The sequence below is a fragment of the Oncorhynchus masou genome, chromosome 23 (genome assembly GCF_036934945.1).
Source record: "Oncorhynchus masou masou isolate Uvic2021 chromosome 23, UVic_Omas_1.1, whole genome shotgun sequence".
NCBI lineage: Eukaryota > Metazoa > Chordata > Actinopteri > Salmoniformes > Salmonidae > Oncorhynchus > Oncorhynchus masou.
In genome coordinates this window covers 45,995,114-46,007,241 of record NC_088234.1, presented here as the reverse complement: position 1 = coordinate 46,007,241, position 12,128 = coordinate 45,995,114, and the positions used below count along the sequence as shown (strand labels likewise).

Here is a 12,128-nt window from a genome sequence, read left to right as displayed (position 1 = left end):
AGACCTCTACATGCTTTGTAAGTAGGAAAAACTGCAAAATCGTCAGTGTATCAAATACTTGTTCTCCCCAATGTATATAGTTTGATTGGATTGGCACTCTGCTCTGACGTCGCATACACTAGTTCTGACCATGTGGCCCCACCCCACTGCACAAGCTGCTGTGAAGGTCATTGATCTTTCGTTGGAATTCCGCTGTGACGCACCAGCCTTTCCCTCCCTTTATTTTCCCCAATGAACCGGTCAGCGGGGTTCACACACTGTAAAAATAGCAACATTATGAACACCCCTGTGCTGCTGGGGTATTTGTGGGACATGAGAGAGAACAGGGGTGGAGGGGGCATCTGTGACCCAGGAAGTGGTGGACTGATCAATGGCTTATGTTCATTGGTCCCCCCCCCCCCCAGGGCATAATCCAGTCGTGCAATTATGCACTGTTTTGAATGAAGGGAATCTTTGAACCAAGCCAGAGGTGGTTAAACCTTCCTTTATTCCATAATGTTTTCCTAATCATTCAGATTTCTCAGAATGCTCTCCCCAGGGATACATAGTAAAGTGCTGATGGGACTCCCTAAAAACACACCGCTGCAAAACCTTTTCCAAACCTTAACATAATTCTTCTAACCTGCGATGTTAACTTTCCTGACCTTCTGTGTAAATTCTCCTAACCTGCCATGAAGTCGTCACTTCTGGTCTTAGCTGTATCGAAGTGGCATGTTCTTAGGGTATCTCGAGTGCTGATCTTCAATCTGGTTTATTGTATCTGAACCTCTTAAGAGGATTTCTATGGCTTAAGTTGTCGGCATACTTTCAGTTCGGCTGGCGGGTATGTGCTCGCAATACTCCCTTGAAAGACCTTCGCTAGAAAAATGTGGCAATAGTACTGTTTGTCCATTTTTGTTATTTTTTTTTAAGATGCCGTAGCCAGTATACACTTCCTCAAGATAACTCAAGTCTGTCATTTACTTTTCACGTTTTTTTGCCAAGGAGATCTGTCGCGCGCTATATTACATCCAACTAAGATGTTTGCTTGCAGTGTTTCCTCAAGTGAAATTTGCATTAAAATGATTTGTCTCATTGAATGACAAACACTTAATTGAATAATCCCTACTGTTGACTGATGAAGGGTCGTAGACTTTAACTACCGACTTCAGCTTGCCTCTAAAAATTTTTTTTTTTAAAGTGTGCACGAACAACTGGGGGGGGGGGGGGGAATCTTGCCAAAGACCAAAATGTCATGATCTATGCACAAACTCTTCAGAACGGTTTCGGCTGGAAGGCATGCGGACGCATTTACAGTGCACTGAGTGCATCAGACTGGGGCATAGGTAACGTGTATAATGGATATAGAGAGGACTACGGTCTCCTTCTCTGTGCTGCAGGAAGGATAGACGGCTCTCTGGTGTTTCTCCACTCTCTGTGGCAATTGGATCCACAGGGCTACAGAGTGACTCAGCAAAAGCCAAGTCATCAATCAGAATAGATATAGTGACAGGCTCTTCTCCTGTTCAGCGTCTTAGTCATTTACAGCCACTAGTGTGTGGGTGTGCCTGTGTTCCTAAAAGTGCCTTCCGGAGTGTGTGTGTGTGTGTGTGTTTTCCATGGTTTTGATTTTGGTAGGGGGTGTGGCTTCTTTTCCTAACGAATATGCCTAGTTTTTACATTCTAAACTTAGCCCACAATGCTTCCAGTCAGTGGACTGTAGTTTAAGAGTTCCTCTATTGGGAACACACTTCTGCTTGTAATCAATTGTAGGCTTGAGGGCATGCTCAGATTTTCCTCTCTCTCATTCTATTCCACATACACGTATGCGCACACATACATACTCTGGAGGCAGAATTTTGAGAGCAGATATTTAAAAAAATCCTCCATCACGACACATGAATTGTGTTTGATGTTTATTTGAAGTGGCATCCCATACCCCTCCCTCCACTCTCCACTACAGACAGTTTGCACCAGGCAGCCGTTTCTTTTTCTGCCCACTGCTACTGCTCTCATCAAAGCCTATTGATTCAAACCACTTTTTTTGTTGCTACCGCTTTAGGAGAGAGGGAGAGTGGAGAGAGCCAGGGAGAGAGTAGGCATGGTCGGAAGGGAGAGAGAGAAAGGGAGGGGGACTGGACACAGACCTTTACAGCTGGCTTTTTGCACAGGGCAGGGCTCAGGGCTGGTGTCGCTTCTACCACATCTAATGCTTGTCTCCCGGCAGGAATAACCGACCGGACAGACGCTGAGCACCAAGGATGACGAGCGCTACCCCGGCCAGGAAGCCGTACCGCAAGGCTCCGCCACAGCACCGCGAGTCGCGCAACAACTTGCCCTCGTTCCTAGAGGACCTTAGTGGGAGCACGCCGCCTGCGCTTGCCAACACCGCTGGCCCCAACCCTCCTGACCCCTGCCAGGTAATTCGCATTCCAAACCATACTCCAGGTTTTCAGCGAACAAGGTTCACAGACCCCTACCTGAAATGCCCAGTTAGACCTGAGAGCCGCAATATATTTTCTTCCTCCTGGTCTCTGCTCTCGGACAGTGAGCTGGATGTCTCCAGCCTGTCCAGCCTGGATCTTACTGTCCTGCCCCCACCCAAAACCTTCAGCCATAGAGGCATGACAGTGGGCGTCACAGCCAACCAGGCAGCCAGGGACTTGCAGGGGACGAGACGCTTCTTGAGGCGCAGTGAGGGCCTACTCGCTCTCTCTGGAGACGAAGACCTCCGCTCAGATGACTCCCAGCGAGGTGGCTACTCTACCTCTCCAGCCCAGTCCAGTCGCAGCCTGGAGCGCTCGCTGGTCTTCAAGGACAATGCAGAGATCCTGGTTCCCAGAGGAGGTCAGCACCACCAGCAGACTTCCTTCCAGAGACTAGCCCTCCCTCCTAAGGGGATCCTAAAGCAGCCAAACCAGCTGGGCGTCCACTTCTCAGACCTCAGGAGGTCCAAGTCTGCCGAGATGCTGGGCCAGAGCCGAGACCGGAAGCCCCAGAGGTCGTCTCTGGCCAAGACCACCTCAACCAGACAGATAACCCCGTCCTCCACCTCGCAAAGCTCAGCAACCTCAGAAAGAATGATCCAATTCCTAGAAAATAAGCTGAAGTTCTCCAACTTCCTGGATGATGTCACCACCAGGCTCATCAGCCCTGCCAGAATGCAAATGCTGGGTGGAAAACAGCAAGAGGACACAAGACCGGTTAAGGGAAACCAGCCTCAGCACCAGGCACAAAATTCTCCCCTGACTCCCGAAGCGAAGAAGAAGCGAGGAACCGAGAGGAACCCTGCGATGAGCCGGCCGTGGGACGAGTGGTCCTCGGCGCTGGACAGGGACAGGCCTTCAAGGAAGGAAAAAGGTCGACCAAAGACCTGGCACCCCACCCCGAAGGACATCCCTGACCAGAATGCAGAGAAGTGTAGGGCAGAACCCCTTAGGGAGGGAGCGAGGCCCAAAGCTGAGGGGCCCATCTACAGCCGTGAGGGGGGTGGCGGGGTGTCCAGCTCTCGACGCTGCAGTGAGACTGATTGCGAGGACAAGAGTCGGCAGAGAGACCATCACCAGAAAAAACAGCATCAGTCCTCTCAGCTGGTCACCAGAACACAGCACAAGGACGCTATGGATAAACCCACAGCTAAATACGTGCCCCAGCCTCCTCACTCTGAAACAGTATCACAACACCTCTCTTTTTCTATTTTATCACAGGTCAAGGTATGTGAGGAGAAGTCCCCCCCCCCCTTTCCCCTCCATTGTTGTACGCCTTCCAGAAAAATAATTGGAAGCCTTCTCAACAAATATCTGTGTATTGTGTCGAGCGGATTCAACATGCGAGTTGCTTAGCTACAACTCTCGTCATATTATAAATTGAAATTACATTCGCCAATAACTGAAGGTAAGTCATTTCCCTAGATGGCTCGAGAGTAGAAACGTACTGTACAAACACTCAAGTGGTATTCACTAGCCAGCTTTCTAGTCCAATCCAAACTGAAAAGGTCAGTGTTGTGCATCTGTGTCATATTTGTTTTTTACTTTTGGATATTTTTATTTTAGTGCTCTGCATTCTGCTATAGCGCTACACTGAGTGTACAAAACATTAAGAACACCGTCCTAATATTGAGTTTTTCTCCAGGCTTAAAAAACCCTTTTAACCTCTCTCCTCCCCTTCATCTACGCTGATTTGAAGTGGAATTAACATCAATAAGGGATCATAGCTTTCACCTGGATTCACCTGGTCAGTGGAAAGATCATGACCATGATTTGTACACTCGGTGTATAGCCGTTGTGGTAAAGATATTCTGGATTAATACTGTGAAATTATTCTACAGAGATGAGAATACAATATTCATAAATGTGGTGCTGATAACTAGCCTCTTAAGTGCCGTAGATGCGCAGGCTGCTCCTCTGTGTAAACTGAAGGTTTTTTTTTTAGTTTGCAGAATGAAAGGGGCTGTCAAATTGATTGCATAGTTCCATGAGACATATTGGCCTGTGCAACTAAGAGACATCCTGTACAATTCTGCCTTGTCTGCTTATCTCTCTAACCCTTCGGCTTCAACAGAAATGTGGCTAACTCTGAAAACTAACAAGGAATCTGAATTCTGTGCAGTGCAAAATTGGTTAATGTAAATGTGGAACATTTTTTTTTGTACCAATTTCTGCTTAGTTCAGTCCTTGAAAGCCGGTGAGTGTTTTTGAAATGGTGTATTGTTGTCGCGGAGTGCATCTCCAATGTTTCCCAGGTCTGTTCGCTGTCTGCCTAGCTCAATGCCTCAAGGTTGTAGATGGAGAGCCTTTTTTAAAACAAATTACTAATTACAGCCAGTAATGATTGCCGGTCCAGCAAAATGTCTGTTTTGTTGCAAACATATCTACAATGGCCAAACTAATAGGATGTTTGTTGTTGCAGGACTCCTTATCAGATGCAGACAGGATCAAGTAAGTAATTATTTTATAATCTACTTATGCTTTGACAAATATGTGCTGTATTTTCGGTGAGAAATGCTTCAGCCACAGGATTGAAAATACTAAATTTGACTTACAGTTTAAACAAACAGAAAACAGTGAATCTCAGCATGACTTCTTTGGCTATGGGTTTCTGTGTCTATTTGCCTGCTTCACTTTGAGCCCAGTTTTGACACCTCAGTGTGTACTGTATAGATCAGTCTACTGTGTGGGAAGCTGTAGCCCCGGGTGGCGTGACCTGATTGGCACTGGGTAGATAGGCTGCTTATAGGAGACGGCCAGGTTGGCATCAAGCCACAGCCAGCCCTTCCCAGGAGCCCCAGCTGCTCCCGTCTAGACACTTCCTGAGGAGAGGGAGCCGGGCAGGCCGCACTCAGACGCCCAGCTTCTGCGTCAGTAACGCTAAGGGGAGGGAGGGTTCACAGAGACATGGCTGATCCATATGCTGCTATGATGACAAGCCCCTGCGGTGTGGTGGGAAGGGTGCTGCGCAGGTGGGCGAGCGAGAGTGGAAGAGGAGCAGGTTGCTGTTAGCGCCAACATCCGTCACCCCCCCCCGCCCCCCCGCCGCCTCCTCCTCCTACCCCAGCCTGGGCTCAAAGTGAATCGATGTGATCAGTGGCGTCTCCCTGCTGGAATCCCCCCCCTCCTTCCCCCAGCTGTGAAAACTCCACACAGCTAATGAGAGAAAGCAGCTCTGAGTATGTGGGGGAGTCCATTACCACCAGCCGTGCAGGATTGACCACTACTACAGAGACGGAACACTGGTTGTAATTACAGCTCGAACTTTCACCTCCAGCAGTCCTGTGGTCCTCCTCCGCTCCAATTCCTCTCCCAAAAGAATCCCTATAGTCGGCTAATTACGACCAAATCTATCAGCTGCGTGTGTGACGGTGCATGTTTGATGTGTCATTTTAGCCTCCCGCAGTAAAGTCTTGCCCAGCGCTGGCTCTGGTGCGCTACAGTGAAGTTCCCTTTGGTGTCAGTGAACGAGATGTAAAGGGTAAATATAGTCAGGCCACCATCCACATATGTGGGCATCATCAGGCAGCAATGCTTAATGAATTGCCACTGACGTAGCTGCTGTTGGACCCCCCCCCCTTCTGTACCCTTGTGGTGGTAAATGCTGATAAGCTCCTTTGTGGCACACAAGCAATGTCACTGATTGGCCTAGGTGCCCCTGCGCTGGTGTGGGATGTTGACTGATTCTGTGTCTGACTAACTGAATACAACCTGAGCTGAGTGCCGCTGTTAATCATTACCGCCCAGTCACCCACTCTTGCCCTAGAGTTCCTCAAGTCTCCACATAGACCAGAGCTGAGTCTGTCTCCCCAGCGGTAGTGGAGTTTTGTCATGCTGTTCTATAGAATGTTGGCTGTTCGTCTACTGCGTATGCTGCAGAGGACTGTTTCTCAGATGAATGGGATTATCAGTACATCGGTTGACAGACCGATCTTCCTCCCCCCCCCGTTGTTTCCACCATACTCTTCTGAATGGGAAAGGTCAGAAAAGTCAAACTAAAGTCACAATAGTTTTGTCAGAAATGGTTTCCCATTAAGAACACCTGCTCTTTCCATGACACAGGCTGACCAGGTGAATCCAGGTGAAAGCTATGATCCCTTATTGATGTCACTTGTTAAATCCACTTCAATCAGTGTCAATGAAGGGGAGGAGACGGGTTAAAGAAGGATTTCTTTTGTTAAGCCTTGAGACATGGATTGTGTTTGTCTGCCATTCAGAGGGTGAATGGGCAAGACACAATATTTAAGTGCCTTTGAACGGGGTATGTTAGTAGGTGTCAGGTGCACCAGTTTGTGTCAAAAACTGCACCGCTGCTGGGTTTTTCACTCAACAGTTTCCTGTGTGTATCAAGAAAGGTCCACCACCCAAAGGACATCCAGCCAACTTGACACAGCTGTGGGAAGCGTTGGAGTCAACATGGGCCAGCATCCCTGTGGAACGCTTTCGATACCGAGGTCAAAAGGGCAACTCGGTATTAGAAAGGTGTTCTTAATGTTTTGTGCACTCAGTGTATATCTCTCTTATGTGTGGGAATACTTTTGGTGTTTTTGCAGTCTTTTATGTCCAACAATTTTAAAACAAGAAAGGGAAAAAATGTAGTTGGGGTCACCAGTTTGGGCAACCCTGGTGTAATGCATGTAAAACCCCTGAACCTCTAAGGATGTGTTTTTACAAGTGTATTGAAAGACCGTTTCCCAGTCTTTCAAAATCATTTCTGAAAGCTTGGGAATATCTATTTTCTCTTATCACAGTTATTTTCCCATCGCGCCTTAATTTACCACTCCTCCTGTTTGGCTCCCGGGGAGCATCTCGATGTGCGAGGCTGGTAGAGGTGTTTTGTAACAGCCTAAAAAAGTACCCTAACCGCAGTGCACTCAGGTTCTGGGTAGTCTGTAATCGCAACACACCTTTTATGCTGTGACATGCTCATTTTGCCTTTGCTGTTGCACTGTAATGCCCAATCATCCAGGTTAGATCTAATGGTAGCCACGCCTTGCTTTTACACACACTGTGCATTGGTTAGCAGCAGCAGTTCTGTGAAAGTGTGTATTCTACCGTATAATTAATGTACATTTTTTTTCTTCCTCTCTGCTTATGTGTATTTACAGCATAGCAGAGTGGATTACGCTCCTTTTGTTGTTTCTTCTTTTTTAAACGTAAGGCGTAAGCTTGGCTTCTTTTACACACCCACTCTCCGTGATCTGAATAGGATCTGAGCTCATGTTTCTCATGTCATAATCCGCATAAACATATGTGTGTGTGTGTGTGTGTGTATATGCGCACACATACTTAGCTCAAGTAAACTTGTACAGGGTAGTATCCACAGACTGTGCCAAAAACCAATTTTCTGCCTTTTTCCTCAAACCCGTGCCCTGAAAGAGCCAAAACGGAACAGAACCGTGCAGAGACGGTGAAATCCTGTGTGTAATTATAGAATAAAACATTGGCTTCCGCCCCACCAACCGTAACATACCATGAATTATTGATGTTCTCTTTTCTTGAGTCGCCCTGGTTTTGTTTGGCAAAGTGTGTCTGCATGTGTAGGATACACGTGGGCATTTTCCTTCCTTCCCCTCCGGAGCTGTCGACTTTGAAGAGGACTACCCTGTTGCTCTGGAAGTTTGGACGGGAGCTTGTGTCGATTTTAAAGATTTTGTGTCTGCCAGCTGTTAGGTGGAGGAAAATGTCCCATTTGACTATTGCAGATGCAGCACGGGGGAACCGATAGCGGTGCGAGGGTTAACTTCATTCCACCCTGTCACACCCAATCACACCCTGTGACAGGGTAACGCACCTGGATGCTCCTGTTGTGGTCCCCCGTCTGCCGATCAATTGCCTGGCTCTCACAACCTAATCTGAGCCCACTGGAAGTCTTACTTAAACATACATCGGTGGACTGTAGTTAGGAGATATTTTTTTTTTTGCTGCTAACTGCTGTCATGCAGCAGAGCGGTCCCCTAGGTATTTGGGTCTGTCTGAGCCGGTAGGACAGAGACCCTGAAAACAGTGGTTTTAATCAGTGTGCAGTGAGTGAGTGGGTGGCTGGATGCTGCATAGTGCGACACATGGTGTGGTGACAGGATTGTGGACAGTGGGTTGTGGCAGATGGCAGATGTGTCCTGTCCCATGGCAGCTGCTCCGTCCCCCCAGCATCCTAACAGCTGCTCCCATTAAACTCCACAGACACACTAGGACAAAGGCAGGCAGCTACCCGACACACACACACACACACACACACACACACACACACACACACACACACACACACACACGAGTGCTGTGGACAACCATGTGTTCGCTCTCTCTCATACACACAGAGAAAAGACGCATACTTTCTGTCATAAATAAATCACTCATGTGCATGGACCTTTCTTTCACATATGCCATTTTTCCTTCATGTTAATCGTAGTTGTTAATTATGAATTTTCTCTATTCCCATTGACATTATTTTCAATAAACTGTGAATAAACTGTGACCCTGAATTTTGGGTGAGTTCTGTGGCAGAAGCAAGTTCCCATGGCTCTTTGTTTGTCTTGTCAGTCTAGTCACTATGTGTGAATACAGTACTGTCTGTGAGTCATTCCACTGCACCTGGGCTGACTGCCCCCCCCCCATCCACCCACCTTCACCTCTCTACCACTCCCTCTCCCCTCCAGGATCCTGCAGCAGCAGAATGAAGAGCTTCGCCGGCGGCTCTCCCACACCACCCACAAGATGGAGGCCATGGAGACGGAGTTTGAGACCAGCCGCCACTACATGCAGGGGGAGATGGGTCGCACGCGCGACGACCTGGAGAAGATGAGAGACAAGTTCCGCAGGTGACGAGTGTAACCTCCCTCATTTCCTGAGCCCATTATTCATGTTATGGGAGGCACTCTTGCCACTTCGTGACACGGATAATATTTCATTCCGTTACACCGGACACTCACTTCCTCTCCCAACCTCACTTTTTTCGGAAAGATGAAATGAATACCTTCCCCGGCAATTCATTTTTAATGAATCTGATCAAAGCTGTTGAATTAATGAGAGTTTAGGCATCTGATTTATGCAGCTAGTTGTTACTTTAATTTCTTCAACCTCTGGGCATGTTGGATCATCTATTTGAGAGCGAGGTGGGTGGGGGGAGGGTTGGGGGAGTTTTGTTAAGTTTCTGCCACATGGAAAAAATGTAGATGCCAGAAAGTCTATGCTGTTTTATCTATGATGTATCTATCTATATTTTAGAACGTTGTTCAATGGGAGGATGTTACCATAGGACTCTTCAGCGCCCGACCACACTTCCTCTGTCAGCCCTAGTTAGTGACAACGTCAGGCCTTCCTCTACAATACATGCCCACCAGTCCTTTTTTGAGTTAGAACTCAGAGCCTGAATGTTGAGCCAGAACAACGTTTTAGTTGTTTATGTTCTTGACTTCGTTCTATACCACATTACGGGCACACAACTATGGTTCTTCTATCATTTTGTCTTTCTTTCAATCTTTCCGCTGTTGAAGAACCTCTTGATTTAAAAGAGTCTCCTGCTTTCCCTGGCAATACCTGCAACCCGCCTCTCAGTTTTTGGTTAATAAATCAAACTCTACACATCTGCTTGTCAAGCAATTTACTTCTGAAGAAAAGGGACAGGTCCAGTCCCACCTGTGTACAACTTTGTAGCTTATTAAATAAAGATTTAAAATGTTCACAGTTTAGCGATAAAAGCTTATTAACGGAAGTTGGTCTTGAAAAGCCTGGAAAATGCGCGCTTTGATTCCTAAAAAAAAACAAAAAACTATTTAAAATAGATTTGAGTATTTTGTTTTGCTCCTAATTTGTGAGTTTAAGTGCAGGTTAAAAAAAAAAGATGCCAAAATGACACACGCGTAATGGTTGGTATGCATAATCCACCATTTGAGACAAACTCTCTCACTTTAATGAGATTGTAAAGCTTATGTTATTATGGAAGTGTCATGGTAATGATGGATGAGTTTCCCACCACCACACACAGGAAACCTAAACTCCTCCACAGGGACGACCCAGGGCTGAAGCTGGTAAATATGACTTGGCGGCAACACATTTTCCCATATCTGCTGTCGGGCGATAATGGTTGCCATTTTGTTTCTTAAGCATTTTAATCTTTAAATATGTTGCTTGCTTTTGAATTATTTTCGTAATACATTTCCTATAGCTTTATATGTCAATGTGCCATTTCATTTTTATCTCGCTGTCCACATGTATGTGGAGAAATAGATTTGCTAATTTTACTGTTACGAATGCTTTGGCTCTGGGTTGCATTAATGTGAAGATGCACGTTTAAGTCAAGATTCCAGGGGAAAACCACGTGGCTGCTCATTTCAAATCTCGTGTGTTTTGTGTGGTGTGTTGTGTGTCACATTCAAAAGCAATCGTCCCAGTTTATCTCCAATCAAGAGGAATCTTTCTGTTTTTCTCTCTGAGCAACCAGTCACTTTCAGTTATCCCTGCAGTGTTTCCATCAATAAATCACAGAATGAGGCTACATGCCTGTGCGATGGTCCATCTGCATTTCCGTACTAGATGATCACACATTCAAATACAGCTTCAGCAGAGATAAGGGTTCAATTGGATTACCATCAGTTAACTAGCGTGCTCCACTCGTATGTCCTATCTGATTGTCACCGGGCAGCACCGCTACACAGATGTTTTCAGAGATCAATCTCTAAAAAGGCTCTGGGAATGAAAAGCCAATTGTTGTAATTACGACTACAATTTTTTTAAATTTAGCTATTTATTTACTTTACAATTCCCATTAGCAGCATTCACATGTGACTCTCTGAGGACTTCGTTTGATTAGTTTATGGCTGCCAGACTATTCAATCGGACTTCTTAGTGGAGCCATCAGGTGACTGTAATTGCGCTCCCCAATTTGAAGTCCATCAGCGCAAAGTCCGATCAATGTCTACCCTCTGAAACCCTGAAATGCTGCTGGGGTGTGAACGAAAAGTATGGACTCAATACTGTAAGAGCGTCTGCTGAATGACTCGAATGTCAAATGTAAATGGACACCGCTGTGGTCTCGGTGGGAATCGGCGAGCTTTGCTCAAATGTCTATTCACTTTTGATTGGGTCGAAAAGACGGTGAAAGTCATTGGCGGTGATTTGCAGCGAAGCCTTTATGATTAGTGAGGAATGCAACAGGGGGTAAGAAGAGATGCTGGTGTTATTGGGAAGGACAGCCCTTTGGGAAATATGCCTTAAAAAGCCAGAGGTTTTGTACTATGAATCCCATTGATACACACTGGTATCACCCTGGACACTACAATAGCGATTTAGTGTCATTGCATCAGGGTTGTAAAATAGATGAGGTTAAACCTGTGCGCGTGTCCATGTGCAATATTGTTTGATCAATGAATCAATCACGTGGCCAGTTGGCCCGGGGACAGCAGTTGTTGTGACACGTTCACGTCTGCGTGGTCAAATGAGCACCCAGCATGGCTCATGGCAGAAAGAGGAAATGAAACTAGTAGGCTAGAGCCTGGCCCTGGTGCAGACCTGACTACCACGGAGAGGATCACCGGCTGTTAGACTCTGGCCTTGTAATCCCCTCTCGGTGGAAAGGGTGACGGGCAGAGTGCTTTGTGAGCATCATTTGTGTGCTTCTTAGACTTCTATTGGATTTCAGGTGTTGGATTTTCAGACGGCAGTCCT

At 46.6% G+C, this 12,128-nt stretch overlaps 1 protein-coding gene across 4 annotated transcripts in view; it reads left to right on the top strand.

Annotated features, from left to right (window-relative positions):
• tjap1 (tight junction associated protein 1 (peripheral)) overlaps positions 1–12,128 on the top strand; it is a 77,088-nt gene that overhangs the window by 46,167 nt on the left and 18,793 nt on the right. For 3 of the 4 annotated variants that reach the window (XM_064932230.1, XM_064932227.1, XM_064932229.1), the window contains 3 exons: positions 2,207–2,399; positions 4,888–4,916; positions 9,122–9,283. In XM_064932230.1, coding sequence (XP_064788302.1) covers positions 2,241–2,399; positions 4,888–4,916; positions 9,122–9,283 — 350 coding nt within the window. In that variant the 5' untranslated portion in view covers positions 2,207–2,240. The remainder of the gene's footprint in view (positions 1–2,206; positions 2,400–4,887; positions 4,917–9,121; positions 9,284–12,128) is intronic. The other variant, XM_064932231.1, reaches the window with a different exon arrangement.